This window comes from Dichomitus squalens (assembly GCF_000275845.1).
Source record: "Dichomitus squalens LYAD-421 SS1 unplaced genomic scaffold DICSQscaffold_22, whole genome shotgun sequence".
Taxonomy (NCBI): domain Eukaryota; kingdom Fungi; phylum Basidiomycota; class Agaricomycetes; order Polyporales; family Polyporaceae; genus Dichomitus; species Dichomitus squalens.
The window spans coordinates 282,858-303,427 of record NW_006766904.1 but is presented as its reverse complement, the minus strand read 5'-3'; the positions used below and the strand labels follow the sequence as shown (position 1 = coordinate 303,427).

At 55.1% G+C, this 20,570-nt stretch overlaps 5 protein-coding genes across 5 annotated transcripts; 1 reads left to right on the top strand and 4 right to left on the bottom strand.

Moving 5' to 3' along the window:
* Nucleotides 1–1,323: 1,323 nt before the first annotated feature.
* DICSQDRAFT_63686 (MFS general substrate transporter) lies at nt 1,324–3,344 on the bottom strand (the record flags this gene model as incomplete). Its single annotated transcript, XM_007367065.1, has 10 exons — nt 1,324–1,364; nt 1,421–1,540; nt 1,597–1,729; nt 1,817–1,987; nt 2,044–2,342; nt 2,397–2,472; nt 2,525–2,569; nt 2,625–2,714; nt 2,952–3,092; nt 3,249–3,344. 10 exons carry the CDS (start codon nt 3,342–3,344, stop codon nt 1,324–1,326), a joined length of 1,212 nt encoding a protein of 403 aa, XP_007367127.1.
* Nucleotides 3,345–6,800: 3,456 nt separating this feature from the next.
* On the bottom strand, nt 6,801–9,558 carry DICSQDRAFT_107884 (sodium/hydrogen exchanger). The gene is made up of 4 exons (XM_007367064.1): nt 9,205–9,558; nt 8,753–8,904; nt 8,488–8,694; nt 6,801–8,433 (listed from the first exon to the last, which is right to left on the bottom strand). The coding sequence occupies exons 1-4, from the start codon at nt 9,463–9,465 to the stop codon at nt 6,954–6,956; spliced, it is 2,100 nt and encodes a 699-aa protein (XP_007367126.1). The 5' UTR covers nt 9,466–9,558; the 3' UTR covers nt 6,801–6,953.
* Nucleotides 9,559–11,090: 1,532 nt separating this feature from the next.
* DICSQDRAFT_171396 (uncharacterized protein) lies at nt 11,091–11,568 on the top strand (the record flags this gene model as incomplete). Its single annotated transcript, XM_007367063.1, has 3 exons — nt 11,091–11,213; nt 11,271–11,354; nt 11,422–11,568. The coding sequence occupies 3 exons, from the start codon at nt 11,091–11,093 to the stop codon at nt 11,566–11,568; spliced, it is 354 nt and encodes a 117-aa protein (XP_007367125.1).
* Nucleotides 11,569–11,750: 182 nt separating this feature from the next.
* Nucleotides 11,751–15,740, bottom strand: DICSQDRAFT_137747 (uncharacterized protein). The gene is made up of 3 exons (XM_007367062.1): nt 15,594–15,740; nt 12,316–14,439; nt 11,751–12,252 (listed from the first exon to the last, which is right to left on the bottom strand). The coding sequence occupies exon 2, from the start codon at nt 13,963–13,965 to the stop codon at nt 12,406–12,408; it is 1,560 nt and encodes a 519-aa protein (XP_007367124.1). The 5' UTR covers nt 13,966–14,439; nt 15,594–15,740; the 3' UTR covers nt 11,751–12,252; nt 12,316–12,405.
* Nucleotides 15,741–18,545: 2,805 nt separating this feature from the next.
* Nucleotides 18,546–19,712, bottom strand: DICSQDRAFT_155918 (uncharacterized protein). The gene is made up of 5 exons (XM_007367061.1): nt 19,548–19,712; nt 19,453–19,499; nt 19,283–19,396; nt 18,893–19,227; nt 18,546–18,832 (listed from the first exon to the last, which is right to left on the bottom strand). Exons 1-4 carry the CDS (start codon nt 19,622–19,624, stop codon nt 18,974–18,976), a joined length of 492 nt encoding a protein of 163 aa, XP_007367123.1. The 5' UTR covers nt 19,625–19,712; the 3' UTR covers nt 18,546–18,832; nt 18,893–18,973.
* Nucleotides 19,713–20,570: the final 858 nt, after the last annotated feature.

Sequence of the window (20,570 nt, the reverse complement as noted above, 5' to 3'; positions counted from 1 at the left end):
GATCTTTCCTTCTGTTATCAAAATCAAGCTCGAATTGCTCTTCGGCTTCTCATGTCATTACTGGCAGAAACGGAGGGAAGATTCCGACATGACGGCATCATTAGATGAAGAGCTCGAGGTATGGAATATATTGGACATGGATGCCGATGGAGAGCCCGCTACAGAGACTTCGGAGACAATAGATGGCGCATGGGGGAACCAGCCAGATGCATTCACTAGTGCAGTACTTGGAATATGATACATAGTTGCTGCACTGACAAAGGGGAGCGGCGAGAGTAGATGAGAGGGTAGGTGGAAGAAAGTGGGTTGGTGATACAGTTGTAGGGATCGGAGCGCTGATTTGAGATTATTAACAGATAGCAGAGATGCTTGGGAAACTGTTGTGCAATGTTTGATGTCAAACGGATGAGTGGGGAGAGTTCGACAACTCAAAGCGCGGGGAGGACGAGCAGACGGGTGAATTAGGCGCTGAGACGAACGGGTGAAAACGTCGAAGTTGCTGGGTCGCCGACAGGCGCGTGAGCGTGCGAAAGTGTACCGTTCACCTTGTCGACATGTCGACGGGTTTACTATACCTGTAAACCTGGTCAACGGTTGCGTCGACCCGCACATCCCTGCTTCTGGAGGAAAATTATCCTGCCCCTAGTAGAAGATCGACCAACTCCAATGCTTCCAGATTGCCTTACACGTGTGCTGCTAGATATGGACATATAGCGGGAGTCTATGAACCACCCCATGACAATGACACAGTACTGTCAACGACGGCCTTCCGCTAGACCTCAATCCTGTTTGACGCCTCTCGACGCAGCAGTCGAAAGCCGATGATTGAAACGGATCTTGCGGTCTTGACGCGAAAATCTAGCGAAGGTTTGTCAAGTGCGTTACAGGTGACTCACAACATAAGAGCATTTGCAAAGTCATGGGCAGCAAGCGACGACGCTGGACGCCAACCGATCGTCCATGTACGTCTTTATGCCACGGGTCCCTCCTCAGCCCGCCCATAATTAGCACAGCATAATCCTGCGAATAAAGCTGTGAAACATGATGCTATGAGGATATCTACGTGTACGGTCTATGCAAATGTAGTATGGAATGCGTGTGCCGAATTATTAGTCTGATATTTGAGAAGAAGTCCCTGCGGCCCAGGAACGAGACGAGTTGTGGCGTGATAGGTCTAGTGGGAATGGGAGGTGGAAATCGTCGCCTTTGCCGTAAGGGCAGGGCGTTTGCGAAGCGTGAAGCGACATGAAATGCGTCAATCGTAATCGGAAGCAGAGAGAGAGACATGGTCGCCGTGTGGCCCCCGGGGTGCGTCCTGCGTGTTCAGTACACCGTGAATATTTTCGGTTCGCGCTTGAATCGCGCTGAGGGAAAGGGCGTCAGAACCGCCGAGAACACGTTCGCGAAGGATGGGGCATACCATATAGCAGCACAGTGGCCCCGATGATTTGGAGACTGCCCGAGTAGAGCGAGACCGCGAGCCAATTGCCCCCCGTCGCTGACAGGATCGCGCCTCCGATGGGGGCACCGGCGCTGTTGCCTACGCCGACCGTCAGTCGAAGGCGTCTGCATCAGTGCACGTAGGATTGCACATACCTGGGAGATTGAACATCAACAACAGCCCCGACAACCCAGCCAGCCTGCTCGAGCCGTACAGCTGCGAAGCGACTGCCGGACTGAGCGAGAGGAAGCAGCCACACACGAAGCCATACATGATGCCAAAGACCATCTGTAGTGATGACCGTTTGAGGGAGGAAGAATCATGTCATATGTCAGAGGCGTCGTATACCCCAGGAGAGAAAGACGAAGCGCATACGATGCCAGCATAAGTAGAGACGAAGGACCAAACGAGCATCTGGATGAGGCCAGAAAGCATGATGGCGCTCCAGAGCGCGTTGACCGGGCCGATGCGGTCGCCGAGCAAGCCTACGAGAGTGCGGCCGGTCGCAGCAGAGAAGTTGAGCATAGCTACTGGTAGGATGGAGAGCTTGCGAGTGGATGCGTCAACACGTCGCTCGTGCAGACCATGGAGGAGAGACTCACCAGAGGCGACAAATTGGGCAGCTTCTCCTGCGCGAAGGTAGGCAGGAAGAACACCGGGGACAGATAGCCGAAGACGGTGAAGAAGAAACAGCCGCCGAGACTCCAAAAGACGGGGTCTGTGAAGAAAGACTTGTCGAACCAGACGATCGGTTTCCTCTGCGAGGGCTTACGCCGCTCAGATATCATGAAGTATGCGGCAACGAAGAGAGCTCCGTCCATAGCGGTGTAAATTGCGAAAGACTTCTTCAGGCCCAAGGAATTGAGCATCACGCCGAATATCAAGGAGGACACTGCACCACCTACATCATTGCGGCTCAGCTAATGTAAGAATGGAAAGGAACAACCGGTCTCACCGATGGAGCTGCCAGCGACGACAATGCCTGTTGCGAGTGCGCGATGCCGCAAGAACCACTGGGCCGGAAGAGCCACCTAACGGCAAGTCAGATGCGCGAAGTCAGCCACGATGATGGTTTAGACCTACGATCAGCGGGAACACCAATGCGTTCGCGATACCCTGGACTGGACCCTAAGCATGAACGTGTCAACGGCAGGGTGACGTCGCAATCGCGTGACCAACTCACCATGATCACAAAGAAGTGCCACAGCTTCGTTGCAAAAATGCATGCGAGCATGCTTATGGTCCAAATAATGGCACCAGCAGCCAAGAACGGCTGTATGACATCCTACGCGTCAAGGCAGGGACAGGGGCCGTGGAGTGTACGCTTACCTTGTACCCGCTGTAAAGAAGCTATTGTCAGAGTCGCATCGACAAGCTAGGGGCGCGACAGACTCACTAGCGGTCTGCCAATTTTCCAGGGATCACACTGAGCAGCGTCATAAACTAGGGCGACGGTTAATGTGACATCCGAAAAAGGAATGTGAAGGAAATCACTCACCATACCAGACACGCTGCCAAGGGTGCTCAACACAGAGTCCGAAGCGTCCGGGAAGACATGATTCTTCAAGTACTCCTCCGTGACGCCCCAAACCTGGTGAGTGGTGAGTACGACAGATGCAAGAGAGAAGCAAGGATCGGGCAGTTTTGTCCGCTGCTCACAAGCCTTCCACCGCGAACGACGCATCACGGGCGGCGTTGGGGAGGTTGCGGTATCCACAGAAATGACGAATGTTCATGGAGTGCATAGAGGTGAAAAAAAGGAGCCATGGGAGGTTCAACGATCTCTGCTGTTCAGATCACTCAACACGAAAACATACCCCCATCCGACCGTGGCTGCAGAGAAGATGACACAGCCGAGCACGACGACCCACCCGCGACCACCGTCCGGCGGGACATCGAGCATCTCCGTCTCGACCACGACAGCATCGCCCTTCTCATAAATGGAGGGCGCGACGGACGTCGCAGCGGAGAGCGGGCCTGCATACTTGGAAGCCTTGTCCGCATGGGACAGCTCTGTCCCGACGTGCGTTCTCTCCGACCTGGGTGTGTCCATCACGACGATGAGAACCGAAGGGAAAGCAGCAGACGCAGCAAAGCAGGGGATGGTTCGAACAAACTCTCACAAGGGACGCAACCAAAGTGTCACCTCTTATAAAAGCCCCCGCAAGTCGTCAGGAATCCCCAACCCGCGGAAGTCCTTGTCCCTCCGCGCTGGAAGGGGAGATCAGCACGCGCGCAGGAGGATGACTCATGACTGGCTGTGGCAAGTCGTGTAGGGGCCTGGAACTTGATAGGCCAATACGTTGGGGGCGTGTCCGTGAGATGCCGCAGGAACGGAGACCGGGCTATGTTATTTTGACGTCAATGGGCCTCGGGGAAGGGTGTGGGCCAAAGGTGATTGGAACATACCTTTCGCTTGGCGACGCGGCCAGTCAGCTGCACCGATCTCTCCTTCGGCCCGCGCGCAAGGAGGAAATTTGACCGCGTCTGCTCGAGTGCGATCCTTGCTTCTCGAGTTCCTCGTAGCTGGTGCCGCCGGCGTGGCATCGTTCCGCGCCCTGTGGACACAATCTGTGAGCCTTGCAAGACGCCCTCCTTTCACGTCGCCTGCACGACGCTTGCTACGGCGGGCATGCAACCATTCTCAAAAGTGGAGACCGCGGAGAAATCTGGTCTACCCGAGGAACTCTCGGAGTTGTATCGGACTTCCCTTCTCCAGGACCGCCGGTCCGGGCGGCGCATGCTTTCTATAGACGAACTTTTAGCGCTGTGCGCCACTTGTAACCCTGTTGCCACCTGCCACAAGGGGTTCAGGAAGCAAGAAAGCAGGGAGCTACTTACAGCAGGCCAAGCAATACAAGCACAAACGCACACGTGAAGTGATTGTCAGCGCGGCTGAAATAGGGGGTAACTGAGATAACGACGGACGCGGTGTAGAAAACCGCTCTTCAGTATGTCGGAAGTCAGGGCCTACAACTCACTGGACTTGAGAGCTCAGTCAACCATTATTGTTCTCACATAGCGACAGACCATGACTACAAAGGCCATGCCAGAAAACACACCGTGCAGGCATATGGCTGAAAATGCTCCCCCTGGCCGACACTTCAGGGGACTGAAGGAGTGGATCTACGATATTAAGTTCCGGGGCACTGCACGCGTATTTGTCAAAGGGTCAGGCGTCGCGTTCGGACAGGCTCTGAAGGGGCCGCCAGTAAGCATGAGCAATATTGAATACAAAGTAGTTGTATAGTAAGTAGTCGCAAACTAACTGAAGCAGACGAGACGCACATGCATATTGACGACGTGTTCGACTCGACTAACGTCCATCCATGTCCGAATCAAGCGTACTATCGACCAGCGGTCCGAGTCTACTGGTCACAATTCTCTGTGGTTTGTTAGCCTCTAAGTCACCCACCACTCGTCCGAGACCATGTCAGGAGCTGGAAGATCAATTGACATTACTCATCCACTTGGTCATTCAAGGATCAGTCAATGGTTCGAACGCGATTATGAAGCGCCAAGTAGACATCTGTGCCGTAGTCGAGGCCATAGAAAATATCAGAGTGGATCCCAGATCAGTACTGGGCAGTCGGGCTAGTGTATCAGAACATCAGAACCGCTCTTGGACATCCGCAAGTGACAAACACTAATACGGAGGCCTAGACGGTTTGTATACACCCAAATGAAGCGACACCGCGATCCAGTTGCCCCCCGTCGCGGATAGGATCGCGCCTCCGATAGGGGCACCGGCAGCGTTGCCTATCCGAAGAGTCCATGAGACCATGCGTGATGCTACTAGCATGGATGCACGCTTAACTTACCGGGTAAGTTAAGCGTCAACAATAGCCCCGACGATCCAGCCAGCCGGTTCGAACCACACACGTTCGCTGCGACTGCCGGGCTGAGCGACAAGAAGCACCCGCGTACGAAGCAGTACATGATGCTGAATACCATCTGTAGTCAAATGCCATTCAAATGGCAAAAACAAGGAGGAAAACGCATGTGAGAGGGGAAGCTATTCTAACAAAGGAAAGCTGCTCACCATTATGGCAAATGGACATATCGCCGAGTGCAGGCCTACTTTGTCTCCCCTGTAGACAACACATACCGATGAGCAAAACGAGCGTTTGCTGTCGGAATGAGAGACAGACCAGCGGTCTGCCAGTGACAGCACTAAATAGCGTCGCGAAGGGTGCTCAACACAGAGGGGGTAGTGTCTGGAAGACATACCTCTTCAAACACTTGTCCGTGACGCCCCGAACCTGGTGGATTGTGGTCACAACGAATGAGAAGAAAATGCGTATTGGGCATGCCTGTCCGTTGCTTACAAGTCTTCCACCGCGGACAACGCATCAACAGCATTGTTGGTGGGTGGATCCGTGGGAACGAAGGGAGATTGAGGAGCGTCCATGTGTCGCGATTGCAGCAGAGAATATAACACAACCGAGCACGACAACCTACCCACGTCCGCCGTCTGGCGGGACGTCTGGCAATTCCGCCTCAACCACGGAAACGCCACCCTTCTCATCAACGGAGGGAACAACGGACCCCGCAGCGGAGAGTAGTCCTGCGTGCTTGGGCCCTTGTGGAAGTTCGGCCTCGAGGTGTGTCTCCTGGGGTGTAGGTTTATCCATCGCGGTGACAAGCAACGAAAGGCGAGCAGCGGATGCAGCAAGAAAGGAGGAGCTGAGTCGAGATGGTTAACGCGGTGCAGACAGCTGAACCGTCCCCATCTTGAGCAGCCTCAAGCCGAGGGGGTAAGGGGGCTCGAGAACAACACCGATGACAGGTTCTATGCAACGTTCGCTACATGGTATCTGTCAGTCCAACCGAGGTTGCCATATGCCTGGCTGGACGAAGTGGACCATGATGCAAATAAGAGACATCAAATGTCTGTCGGAGTTCGAAGACCAACAGGATCAAGACCTGAGAGAATGTAGTCAGCGCTCGCTATTTGAGAACAGTGGTGAGATGCTTAATGAGATTTCACGGCCGAGACTGCCTCGTACATACAAATGGACCATGACGGACGAAAGCTGAACTTGTACCACTGACAGGCCTAACATCGCACTTATGTCTTATCACGTGCGTGGATAGTAGAATTCGACCATGCCCCGCATGTCGCTCCAATGCTTAATAGTCAACTGGACGTCCCCTCATGTTGAGGTTCATTCGTTGTGAACTGCGGTCCATGAGCCGAGCGACGATCCAGCGGGTAGCGACCGATCGAGGAACATGTATTTTAGACTCACCAGCAAGCATGGCCGAGGGAAGCAATTCGGCTTGCCATTCGGTAGCTTCAAGAATAGTACCGGAGCCCGGGCACTGTACGAGCTGCTGAAGTCAGTTGAGACACATCCCTGCCGCACGGCTTCGTGGCGCCGGCGAATACGAAAACATAAGATATCAGTAAATGTATACTAGGTCACAGATGAGCTACATCTAGGCAAGAACCACGGATCTATCGCTCTTCTCAACCCTCTGTCCGCACACAAACCGAGTGTACTCACGATCAATGATCCGAGCCCCGCGACGGCACCCTCTCCCGATTCTGCCCCTCGCTATCCCTCGGGTTCCGCATCATCGGACTGTTCAGCCCTCGCTCGACTCTGCTTTCGTTCATCACCCCAGGTGTCGGCGGGAACGGATGGGCGCTTGCTTGCCCACTAGCTCCCGCTTCCGCCTGCACCATCCGCGTCAGGTCGACCTCCGGCCCGTCGTCAAGTTCATCGTCGGATGCGCCAGGGGTCCCATACCTGCTCGCAGATGCGCTCGCTGGCGTAGGTGATGTCCCGCTCTTGCGCATCCTCCGCGCGTGGAAGGAGCGACTCGCCGTGGCGTTCGAGAAGAGCGGGAGGAGGTACCGCTCGTCGAGCGCTTGGAACCACTTGCCCTCTTCGCTGGTCGCGGGCACTGCTGCACCGTCTCGTGACTTCCGTCTGCCGTTGGGCGGACTACCAGGAGGGGTAGTCGCAGTAGGCGCGAGTGGGAGGACCTCTCCGCCATCCGAGTCGTATTCTTCCGACGAGGCGGCAGAAAAGACGGAGTTACTCAAGAGGTTGTTCTGCGCTTGGTGGTTGTAGATCTGCGGTTCACTGTGGATGGTCCCAGTCCGCTGCGGGCGTACCTGCTGCCCTGCGAAGTAACTCTCTTCCTCAGCGAAGCGGGAGAAGCGCCCCGAGCGCCTGAAGTATTGGCTGCGGAGGTCCTCTTCCTCGTCGCTACTGCCCGCTTCGTCGTCTTCGACACCGGTACGGATCCCGAGGACCTCCAGCATCCGCGCAGTCGTGCCCCCGAACATGACCACGGTAAGCACGACCACGACGAGAACGGTTGTGCGCATGGATTGCGCGTTTTCGCCCTTGAAGCCTGCAGCGAGCGCAACACCGACCGCTCCGCGGAGGCCTGCCCAAAATAGCATCATCTGGTACGAATGCGGAAGTTCCTCCTGGCGTTGTCCGCGGGCATGGCGTTGAAAGAAGTTGATCATCTCCGAGAGTGGAAACACGGCGGCGTATCGCGTGAAGACGACTGCGACGGTGGTGACGATAATGAAAAGCGGCTTGAAGTAGCTCGTCACCTTTGCGGACGACGGCGGACTCGTGAAAAGCGACAGGCCGAGATAGACGAAGATGAAGTTCTCCGATAGCTGCGCGAGGGTCGAGAAGATGTACTTCGTTGCACGCTGTGTGCGCCTTGACATCGTGTGGTACGCATAATGCTTGAGCGTGATGCCACAGAATAGGAGCGAGACGATACCGGACATAGACATGCCGTTCGAAAAGAAGTAGCACGTGTACGCGGAGAGGGCCACGAGACATGTCTCGATTTGAGGATAGAGGGAAAGCGAGGAATGTTTGAGGAGGAGCGACATCGCGAGGCCGAAGACCACACCAAGGGCCATGGACGAGCCAAATGACAGTAAGAAGATGCCCACTCCATGGAAGAGGTGCGCGACCGAGAAGTCCGATCCATGAAATTGGGACAACGTCCTAAGACATGGTAAGTACACCAACCACATGAAGTATGACGACCTGTTCACTCACTCATACATGACGATACTGACTGCATCGTTCAATAGAGACTCTCCGAAGATGACAGTGTATAGCTTGGGATCGACCTTGTACTGATTGAAGATTGCCAGAATAGTGACGGGGTCTGTCGCAGACAGAGTTGAACCGAATACAAGACATTCAATGAGGCTGAGATTGAGAGATTCCAACCCTAGTTGTGACCAGATGAACACTATTACCCTGTACTGGAAGTGATGAGCACTGCCTTCGAAGTAGTCGTCAAATCGGAGACACATACCCTACGCCTATGGCGGAGACGAACGTTCCAAAGAACGCGAAGACAAGGATCGAGCCGAAGTTACGAAAGAAATTCTCCTGCTTCAGCTCGTATCCTGAATTGAGGATGATTGGGGGCAACAGGAGGTTGAAGAACAACGTATGTCTGAACGTCTGGTAGAGATACATTCAGTGATTGGCATGTCAAAATCGCTGGCCACGACAAGCTAGAGTACGGCTCAGCTTCCTGGCGTACGAACATAGGCAGCATTGGCACTTATGGCAAATGAGTTCGCGGTCCAGCAGTGCCTAAAGCGCACAGTGCCTGTGCGTCCAGCACATGATGCACCCCAAGACAGCTTCATGAACCGCACCGAGAAGCAAGGCAAGGATACAGGAGACACGGACAGGTTTGATCTCCCGTGACAGGAAACCACGGACTGTGGGAGATATGCCAGGGGGGGTACTACTCACTAGCATGTTCCGTATCTCAGTGCCTGGTGCCAGTCGTACTACCAGACCTACGAACATCCCGGAAAGAATGGCTACCAGAGTTTCATGGATGGCACGTATGCGCTTGATCTGGAGGTAGTAGGACGTGCACAGCGAGAGAATCAGGAGCCCGCAGACGAGAAAGAGAGACCAGGACGAGTAGTACTCTTCTTCCTCTGGTATGGCGGTGTCGGACGCCGCGGGTGCTGCGAACGCTGGCGTTGGCGTGTAGTGCAAAGCCATCGGAGCGACCCAGCGAATAATGCGGAATGTGGTTGGAGCAAAGAGCCCCGGAAGTCGAGGAGAACCAGAGGTAATGGGTAGGAAAAGACCTGCGATGACGCCGGCGTCAGCTGCGGTGGCGGAAGTGTGGGCAGCGGCTTCGCCTCTACTTAACGACGAGGACGATATATATCGTTATCTCCGTCTTCACTTGCGCTTCTCGCTGCAGTCTCTGTGGCAAGCTGTGAATGACATGCTGTCCTTGTAGTGTCCCTTCAGCCCAAGCTGCAATGTGGCTATGCATCCGTACATGCTCTTGGTACAGATCACTTTGTCTCTCGGCGTTATGGACCACGGCAGGCCTCAAAGACTTGGGAACGGCAGCCTTGGAATAGAGATGACGAACGCCAAATATACGTACAAGGCTCTTCTTCAGTGGTCTAGTACGCAGACACTCCCATCTGCTCTGCCGAGAGGACTGTTTAGCCGAGGCGTCACGTATGTATACGATACGTATCTCAACGTGTCGATTGACGTTGACGTGTCCCACGACATAGGTCCTAAAATACGTATACGAATCCATTACGCATTATAGCACACACTCCAGCCTATGGTAAATCCTTCCTCTAGCGCACCGATCTATCGCCAATCGTTCATTGTCTACACCACCTGTTGCAAGGCAATAACCTCCACGCGACGGCGCCCTATGAAACGATGCTAACATTGGATGCTCTGACATGCAGAGAACCATTCCTAGCCCGCTCTGTGCGCCCTCAAATCGTTCCCCACCAAATGATCCCCCTCAGCCGTTCCGTCGGCCTTTGGCTAATCATACGCATATGGCTTATTGGAGATACACTCGGCTATACGAACTCAGCGTTGGCACTGTCAAGTGCATTGCTTAATGATCGTGGTCAAGCTCAATAGCATTTAGGTGCGTCCTGAATAGCTCCTCGCCTCAACATGGCGCGCGCCTGCACGTCGGCACCAGCTTGTGTGCTGCTTTGCTGCAACTGGGGGTCAGAAAGTCTTCTCATCGACAGCTTGGGTTTGACGATATACTTCCTCTGGACAGGTGTCAGTGTTCTAACGGCGAACGTGGCATGATCTGTGGTGCGGGATAATGGCGATGTTCTCAGCATTTCAAGTTATCGTTGTTTCTCAGGGACTTCGGTGAAGCACGTACGTGCCATCGAACTTCCGAATCTCCGATGCACTATCAGAGACGATCGGAACTACGACAATCAGAGGTGTCTCTGACTAAGGCTTCGAGTCCTGTACAATCTCATGTAGAACTCGAGTCTTGAGGGCGTCTAAAAGCCAACTTCCAGCCCTTTTCTATCCATACCCAAATCTCAATCATCCCGCCGCAAAACATCCTCATTCACACACTGTCCTTTCTGCAGACAGTTCAGGAGTATCGCTTTTTCAGGACGAGCGACCTATGCATCTGCCACCACCAGCTTTCGGCCAGCCAACGGTCGCCTCGCGCAAGCTAGACGGCTTCCACATACTCACATTGGTGAAGGCTGCCATCCCCAACTTGGGCGCCAGCGTCATCCTCAGACGAGAAGCTCGATATCGGGAAGGCGCACTGGGGGGCGCACACCAATAACTACAACTTACAGACGTCCCCCGACTGAGACATGGAAGTACTTACGCTCACTGGGGGCAGAGGCGCCAACCACATCCTCGAGACCCAAGACCTCCAGTCTGCCAACGCCGTCCGCTACGGTGGGAACATCCACGTCATTGATTTAATCTCCGGGGTGAGTGCATATTGTCACCCACACAGAGGGAATCAACATCCAAGCCGGGCTCCACAGCAATACTCGCAGGAGGTCAACGTTGATTTTCCTGCTTGGGACGGGGACCATCTTGCGCACCAACCTGATCGGTCGCCGCGCCAAGTGAGTGTCATATCTTTGTGTCTAGGTGAGCACTGTGGGTAACAACTCCTCTGGCTATGCAGGTTAGGGGCCATGGCCCGCGTTCTCAACCTCCACGAAGATCAGACCGGTCATCAACAAAGTGTTCGACTCCGAAGACGCGCGGGCCGCGTATGACTACCAGGTGACCCAGCAGCACGTTGATAGGGTGTTCATTGAAGTTTCGAAGGATTGAGGGCGTAGTCGATACGCCAATGACGAGGAGGGACTGAGGAATGTGCTTGACACACGCGTAGCTCAGCTCATGAAAGACAAATTTCCAGAGATTATCCCTCCAATAATATGAGGCAAGCTATAATGTAGGTCTATCCCAATACGACTGACAGAACGCGAGATCTGATTTATAGTAGGGGTATGGTGGACGGTGCCGCAACGGCGAGTATAACCAATTATAAGTTGCATGTGTAGCGCAAAGAGGATGCACGCCCAGTGGCGCAAGGGGCAGGAACAGCCGGAGTGAACAGATACTACAGTACAGATAGGAGGTATAGGTGTCGATAGGAAATTGAGGGGTATGGGGGGCGTGGATGCACTCGGTCATTGCGGTATAAGCTACGGTGGATGGCGTGCAGTGCCAAGGGGCATGAGCCTGGGCCAAAGAACACTGAGCGGTCAACGAGGGCAAACAAGGCCGAGCGATGGGGATGGCGCATATATCAATCAGATGCGGGTGCACGATAGTACAATGAAAGCCGTGTATACGTGCAAGTGGAGATTATAATGGTGAACGACTCGCTTGTCATGAGCAGTCCATGGGGCGAGGGAACGGACCACCGAAAAGCTGAATAGCAACGCGCCTCGCTGAAGCACCAGATGGAGAGAAGGGCTATACCATTCATATATAGAAGGGCGACGAAACCTGAAGCGGATAAATACAACTATAAGCATGTTGGCAATTGCAGCAAGCACGGCAGGGACGAACCAGCACGAATCCAAGCACAATAAAACCCAAGCAATCGCAGCACATATCTAACAATTTCTTTACTTCTTCCCTTCTCTCCAACGATGACGATCACCGGATCCGCCACGCCCCATCGCCCTTCCTGCTCACCCTCCCAACACCTCCGAACCCTTCCCTCACGACAAGCCACAGGGCAGTGCTCGACACGACGTCCTTGATCTCCTCCGCCGTCAGAATCAGGCCCTCCCCTGGGATGCCCGTCCCCGCACCCGCGCCCCCGCCCGCATCTTTCGCCCCAAAGAAGCTCTTCTTAAACCCACTCGTCCCACTCCCGCCCCCGTTCGCCGTGCCCGGCCGCTCGTCTGCTTGCGTCGCAGGCCGCGCGACCCCCGCAGGCGTTACGATCCGCTTCCGCACATTCACGCGCTCAACCTCGATGTCCGGCAGCGGGAAGGGCACCTTGAGCAGCGCGACGACTTTCGGATGGTGCGGGGTCGGCACGACGCCAGCGATCTTTACCTTCACCGTGCTGGAGCCCGCCCTCGCCCCCGCCCCCGCCCCCGCCCCTGCCGCGTGCTCTGCCCCGGGCGGGGGCAATCGCGAGGCGTTCAGCCGACGCACGATGAGCGTGCACGTCCAGGGCGTCTCTGAGTCCTCGGGGTCGGTCTCGTCGTCGGCCTCTGCCTCGGCCGTTGTGGGCGGACTCCCGCGGGCGTGGCCCTCGTCCGTCGTCGCGGTCGCGCTGGCGGCGCCAGGCGAGCCTGACCGGTGGGAGTCGACGGAGCGGCGGCCGTCAATGAATGACCTGCGTTTCTGCCTCGATGTCACGGGGGCGTCAGAGAGAACGTGTGGTGGGTGGCCACTGTTGTTGTGCTGCTCGAGCGACGTCGTCGATTGCCCTGCCGAGGAGGTGACCAGGCTGAGGCGCTTGGAGCGCGAGTGCTCATCTACGGTGCCTTCCCTCCGTCCTCGGCGCTTCTTGCCGCTCTTGCCGCGCGACCACTCGAACCTGACCTCGACCAGGCTCTCAACTTGGCTGAAGTTGGGCACGCTCCCCCGGCCTTGGAACTTATCCCGCATCCCGCCGAGCAGGTCTCCGGGAGAGCCCTTCAGCCATTTCCGCACGACCCACACGTACTTGGTCGGACGTCCACGGGGAGGGAACGTAAGCGCGCTTAGGGAGGGTTGGACACCGAGGATCGGTGGCTGAAGGAAGACGTTTTCGCGCAGACCCGCTGAGACCGGTGCGTCCGAGTGTGATGGGGCTGGTGAGTGCCCCGGAACACTCAAGCCGCCACCAAGATGTAACGAGGTACGTCTGGATACACGAGCTCCCTCGCTAGCGGACGGGAGAGAAGTCGTCGCCTGTGCTGGAGAAGGTGGCTGGGCGTTGATAGGTGGATGAGGGGATAGTGGGAAGGTAGGGGAGACGGGGGAATCGGGGCGGCGCTTGAACATCTTGCTGAAAAACTTCTTAGCACCAGGTGTATTTCTGGGAGTTGATGGCGTTGGAGGGGTAGGTGTTGCGAGTGCGGGGGTCGCAGGAGCGGGGGTATGTGGGTACTCATCCGAGGTGAGTGAGAGCGCCGAGGAAGTGGGCGTGTGAGCGCCAGGGCCGACATCGATACTCCTACGCGCGGCATATTCGTCAGGAAGAGAACCAGCCGCCATATTGGGTGAGTGTCCGGGAAGGGGTGTAGGATGGCCGCCGTCTCCCCACACCTCGATGGGCTCGAGGACAGCGAGACCTATCACTTCCAGCCCTCGCTTCTGGAACTTCGCTACTTTCGCGTCAGTCCCGGCGTCGACAATAACATTGGTGAGAACGCTGTGGGCTTGGAGGTTGTATAGGGGTATGATCATACGCCGGCCAGAGGATGTCGTGGATGAAGACGCCATTGATGAGATGGAAGTCGAAGAGTAGGAAGAGTACATCGAAACGTCGGACCGGTTAGAGCTTGTTCGAGTGAGTTGGACGTCCGAGGCACCATCGTCGACGTCTGGGCCGACGGTTGAGTCTAGTGATCGCCGCCCACCAGAAGAGCGATTGACATCGCGATCGCGGTTACTTGGTGGTACGAGTTGGACTTGCAAGTTCAGAGGATGATTGATTTTCGATGGGGGTGGTCGGACAACGATGAAAGACTGGTGTGCAAGCATCATAAGTATCACAGCAACACTGAAATCACAAGCACAGATATGGATGACCCAGGACCGGATGATTCATTAAGGCCTTTCAAGTCGATGGATTTATGTATGAGCTCCTAACGCCAAGCCCAGGCAACTCCAATCCAAACCTCCACCAACACCCGTGGGTTCGTACGCCATACGCAGCACACAGGCACGCTGGCCGTCTGGTTGGCTATGCATACCGCTGCGGCGGTTGGCCCTGCGCATGTATACATGATGCCAGTACCATCAATCGAACCGCACAGGGTGATCTCGTGAAGGGCTGTGTAGGCGCACTATATGGCCAGCGATGTCACTTGTAAAGCCACGTATACTGCGGACATAAGCGAGAACATCACGATGCCTCACAGTGCAGCCAAGTATGGCAGGCCGAGTAACATCCGCAGACGTCATTTTGAAACAGCAGCGATTCTACGACATCCCACACCGGAGGATGATGTCTGTCTAATAGTCTCATAAGCTGGCGCAGGCACAGCATGTGAGCCTCGGAAACAGTTCGCATCTGCCAGAATGAGGTCGCGGCGCTAGCCTCCAAGCGTCACGCCGCAATGGCATTTCGGAACCTGTGATGTGGTTCCAAGCGCGGATGAGATCTGGCATGTACGTTGCTGCTATGACTGTACATTCAGCTGTCCTGGTAGAAGTGAGAAACGTCCAGGTTGAGCACTCGTCTGCGGAGGGAACCAGGCAACCTTTCCGAGCCGTGTCCACTGCCACAACATCGGGAAAGGCATGCTTTTTGACGCACAGACAAGGTTCAGTGGCATGGAGCTTGAGAAGTCAAGGCACGATTAGTGGGCAGTTACCCACTGAGCGCCCTGTGGCATGCGTGGATGCACGGATCGTCCTGCGCCATTGACGGACCCAAGATATCGACTATCGACCAAAGAAGGTGGTACGATTGGGGGTAGTGAAGAGAAGAGACATGCAAGTCCGTGAGGAGGATCACATTCGTTTCGGCTGATCCCACTCATTCACGGTAGCAAAGTCTCTCGGTGTCCAGCCACCGCAGACGAGAACAATACGATACCGGCGCAGCATGCTTCGCCACAGATGATAGAGATGGCCTAGGGAGAGTGGGAGCCGTAGGCAAGCTAGACAGAACTCACCTCGTTACTCCTCTCTTTCTTCTTCTTCACCCCGTGCTCGTCAACAGCCATGTCTTCTGGTTCGTCCTGTTTAATCGGGGATGCTGTAAGTTGGCCCTGAGCTTCTTGGAGAGGGGGAGACTTGTCGTTGCCAATCTGGAGGGCAGACGGCAGAAAGGAAGAAATTGAAGAAAGCATCGAAATCAGATGAGATGGAGGGAGGTAGTAAGTACTGAAACACCAGGCGCCCGATCGGAGTGGTCCATACAGCGCTCGCCGCTATGCGTCATGTCGGCGCCTTGGCCGGCCCTCGTCCGTTACTCAATTCCCTTGACACATCCGCCCTCTCCTTTCGCTCGTCCATGCTCATCCTCCTCACCTCCTACTCACAAGACAGCCCTCGCCGCCGCCTTCTCTAGAACATAGATCGCCGCGGGCATTTCTTGCACAGTCATAGGATGATTCGTTATCGGTCGGCGCATCTGCCTCCCGGTATCTCGGGTGCCCAGTTGCCAACAGATCCTTGTTACGACCATCCTCGGCGGCCACTCTCGTCCCCCTTGATCAGCCACGTCCGCTCATGTGCCCCCGATTCGAGCAGTTCCATGCCCTGATCTCTAACATCAGGGACGCTTGCCAGTCAGCGCGCAGCCTCTTCGACTACATAGTCGTCTAAGCAGCGTCAGATGCTGCGCCTACACGCAGGCGCATTCTGGCCTCCCACTGATGATGTTCTCAGGAGCGACCACGCCAGCGTTTGGCTACCAGAGGACCATCGTGTGCCGCAATGCGCTAGCCGACGTGGTATACCGGCGACCGCATGCGATCCGCTAGCCGGGCGCAGACGAATCCCCAAGGCCGACCGGATCGCAATGCAGCGGCGGCGCCGGCAGATCCCTAGAGCCTCGTCTCCCTGCTACGGAATTGCTGCCGATCGACGTTCACATTGGTCGATCGAGCGACGATCGTCGTTGCTGTTGTTACTAGTGGAATGGTTCAAACGCCGGCCACCGAGCTCCGAGAAGGGGTCTACTGTACTGTGACTCAGCGGGCCCGTTGCGCCGGTCGGCCTTGTGTTCGAATTGTCAATGTTCCACCATCTCGAAGATTGTCTCGTGCGTATGGTTCACATCAAAGGAGTACGCTGAGCGCATTAGGTACGTCGCGACATGGACCTACGGAGTAGTAGTTAACGTATGTTGACTACAACAGTACAGTAATCCTGCCTGGTGTTCACGATACAGTGATTAACGGCTCCTTGGGACACCATGGGTCCTTGGGACACTACCCAATTTGCCGCTCCCCTCCCAATGCACTGACCAGAAATAATTCATATATCTATATAATATCCTTGTACCTGTACTGCCCCTGAATTTCAGGTGATCAGACGGATTCATGAAGTCGCTACCCCGATTTTTGTAGAGGAAATCCTGAGAAAAGCAATTGTGTGACTGAATCAGGACAAGATCATGCATGCTTATGATGACTGATTCTCTTAAAATTCATTATGCATAAACATTGCACTCATATCATCCTATTTCCAGCGTTTTGAGGTGATATTTGAAGGGAGGGCCTGGATACTCGTTTCAACGGTGGGACAAGTGGTCCCTCGCTCGTTGGGACGGGCGTTTAGATGTCAATTACCCATATCGGGCCTCGGCTAATGTCGGCTAGGAGCGTTCTCATCTCTACAAGGGAATTAAGCGCTTGTCCCAAGGACCCATGGAGGCACGATAACGGAAATTTCACAACAGTTGCTTCGATCTGGTTCATACGCCCTTGGTTCATCCCCCAATCACAGGTGAACACACTCCATGTGATGCTTTATATAACTACCTACTTCGATTTGAACAGAAGGGACAGAGATCGGCATAATACAGGGACCACGATTTGACTGTCCCAAGGACCCGTTAATCACTGTATATGACAGGCTTGCATCACACCCAGCAAGACCAGTCCCGACATCTCCCGTTAGTACATCCCGCTATCTTCGGAAGGCGCGTGGACGACGGGTGCGGACTGTCACGGTGCACACGTCGGATACATACCTTTTGGCTGCCCTGGGGCAGCCCAGGGCCCCATGCTCCAGGTTGACTTGTTTCAGGGCCCCTTCTACCGGAGTCTACGGCACGAGTCAACGTCTCATGGACGAACGCCCCTCCACCAGCTCTCCATGTAACTCAAATTCAAGACCGTGATCACTCGGATCCTCGGGACACCGGAGACCGGTTATCTGAGCTGCATACCTATCTTCCAAAGCGCACAGCCACTCAGATCACACCGCAAGTACAGGAAGGCGTGCAGGCGTCGCAACGTCGTCGGACAAGTTGCAACAAGCCGATAGTCCACTCGTCGATTCCTGTCATTGCTTCCATTTGGCAATCTAGACGCGAAAAGGTGTCGAGAGACTCGCTGGAGCGCTGAGCAGGGAATCGGGCTGTCTAATTGTAGTATGTACGTACTATACTCGACACTTTGTGGTAAATTCTTGCACCGCATTTGTTTCAGTCTGAATCAATCATGTGATCCAACTTGTACAAATGTGCACTCCGCTCTGTGAGGCACGGCTGATCAGAGACATTACGACTGGGCATAATAGCCTACGCAGCCACGCACGCGCGCAGTTGCGCGCTCGCTGCTGCAGTTACAACATGAATCCCGCAGTCATGTCATCGTAGAGTCGGGTAGACGACGCTTAGCGGTTTCCTTGCGCAATGCAGGGGGCATTGTAAATGAAGTCTTCTTCAATATCCGTCCATTCCTAGATACGCGCGAAATGTTTCTACTTATACGCTTGAAGAGTGCATAGACCTAGACCTTGTCCTCCACAGACTCCTGCCTGAAGGCGCTACGACTCGCTTGACGCGAAGTTACACGACTACATGGCTGCCTACGCACAGGATTTGGCGAGCTTCGCCATCAATCGACTGCGTGCATACGTGGCTAGTACGCAGTCTGTTGCGCGCGGTCATAAACATTCTCCGGCTGACATCCCTACTTACATACTCATGTATTAAGGAAGACAACTGCGCAGTCAGATTTTCCGAAGCGCTTTATGACATTCCGAACGTCGTTTCAGTGCTGAGACACGCTTGACTTGATGTCAATGGTCCACGTACGGACACAGCCCAAAGCGCAGTGCAGCCTTCAAACCACTTGAGAGCGAATTCTGTGATGTGTGGCATATGGACTTCGGCACTGCGTTATGTCATCACACTTATGCAGCCTTCGTGGCTATTTCTGAGACTCGGAGCGGTGGCCTACGAAAATCAGCAGTTATTAGACTGACGATCCCGGTGAAGACATCGATGTAAACGTACAACCCGTGCCGCAGCCACTACGGCATCCCGAGTGTCCACCATCCGTCACGTCACAGCACGCCGCACCGCTGAAGAGCAGTTTCATAGCCTGAATATGAGTACCAACAAGCTGACCTCCACTGCGAACACCACCAGAGACAGCAGCGCAACGATCCACCCTGCAGTGACGAAAGGCCGCCCAAAGACACGCTTGCCAGTCTGGCCGACAGTCTTGATGGCGCTGCCGCACGCAGCGGGATTCTTGTACTTGTCGGCAAAGTCGTGGCGCGAGTGCCGCTGGCGGATGAACGCGATGACGAATATCATTCCTGCGGAGGCGGTGTACAGGACTCCGACTGCAGGGAACCACAGTTCGGTGCTTGGTACGCAGAAGCAGGTGGGGATGCTCACTCTTGTAGAAACGGCGGTCGAACAGTCGTAAGATTGTGAGAGCATAGCCGAGGTTGCCCATGGCGGTGCGGCTGTATGCCCCGTCAAAGGTCCTTTGGCGAGCACGCAACTCCACTGGATTGAGGGTGTCAGGTGTTAGCTCTCCTCTGAGGGCACGCACGGATACGTACCGAGCTCGTTTACATCGCTCGCATAGAACGACTTTGACCGATGGCCACTGTATCCCTGTCAGGTTGTCAACGCTCTAGATACGACCCCTGCGCACCTGTATAGCCTGCGATGACGCTGGTCGACGAGTCGTGAGCGTTCAGTAGGTGTGCCAGGAGTGTGAGTGCTCGTCATCGCAAACGACGTGTCCTCAGGGTCCCTCGGTAAATCGTGTAGTGATTGTGTCGCTATCTGTCAACGTAGAGGGAGGTAGGCTGCATGCTGGAGCAGTGGGATGTTAGCCAAGTTTCGTAATAACGAAGCGAGTGGACTCGGAAGGGGACCAGAGGCACGGAGCGTTCCCGGGCCGACCTGCACGTGGCAAGAAAGTGGCGAGACGCTGGGAACGGGTCCAGCGCAAGCATCGCAAGCGTCCAAGGAACTCTGTTCTCGTCCTCCAGCCTAGCCCTCTGCTCGTCTTGCGCTAGGTGTCTCCCCCGGAGGAAGCACGATTATGGTGTTTTGCGTTGGATATATGGGACGCCTGGGCGCGGTTGGCTTGCGGTGAGTGTGACGTCTTGCTTGGCCCGACCTTTCGTCTTACCAGCCTGTCTTGCTTGCCAGAAGTTCACGGCCGGTGCTGGGCACGTCGCAACTCCGTAGCTTGTCTACGGTTGGCCTTCAGGTACGTCTAATTTGCGCCTATCGTGTGTTGGACGCTGTGTGCGTGGTGTCCCTGTGTGGCACCTTCCTTGGCTTGAGCGGATGCATCTTCCAGAGTTACGATGCAATTGCTGCGCAGACGGAGAGACTTTCGCCCGATCACCCTCTATGTTCGATGGAGCCCGAAGATTGACGAGAGCACTGAACGCGAGAGCTCTGGACTGCGGCTTGGAACGTCTCTATGTGACGAAATCCACCAAATATACGACGCGTCTGATTTTCCTGCATCTGTATCCTGTTGGCTATAACAAAGTATACTCAATGCCTCTCACAGCGCTCAAAATTTACCGTACCTCACAGCGAGCTGCGCAACTTTCAGTTCCGGTCAGGTCCCCGGTCGTTCTGGAGTTGGTCAAAGCCTACTCCTGCGCCTGCTTCTCCCGCTGCTGCTCCCTCTCCAGCACCAGCCGCGGCACAG

Coding starts and splice junctions, on each gene's coding strand:
- DICSQDRAFT_137747 (XM_007367062.1), bottom strand. CDS start 13,965: ATGGCGGCTGGTTCTCTTCCTGACGAATATGCCGCGCGTAGGAGTATC.
- DICSQDRAFT_107884 (XM_007367064.1), bottom strand. CDS start 9,465: ATGGCTTTGCACTACACGCCAACGCCAGCGTTCGCAGCACCCGCGGCG. Junction 8,695..8,752: donor GTCTCCGCCATAGGCGTAGG/GTATGTGTCTCC, acceptor CTTCCAGTACAG/GGTAATAGTGTTCATCTGGT. Junction 8,434..8,487: donor GTCAGTATCGTCATGTATGA/GTGAGTGAACAG, acceptor ACCATGTCTTAG/GACGTTGTCCCAATTTCATG.
- DICSQDRAFT_155918 (XM_007367061.1), bottom strand. CDS start 19,624: ATGACGAGCACTCACACTCCTGGCACACCTACTGAACGCTCACGACTC. Junction 19,500..19,547: donor CGTCATCGCAGGCTATACAG/GTGCGCAGGGGT, acceptor ACAGGGATACAG/TGGCCATCGGTCAAAGTCGT. Junction 19,228..19,282: donor CGACCGCCGTTTCTACAAGA/GTGAGCATCCCC, acceptor GGTTCCCTGCAG/TCGGAGTCCTGTACACCGCC.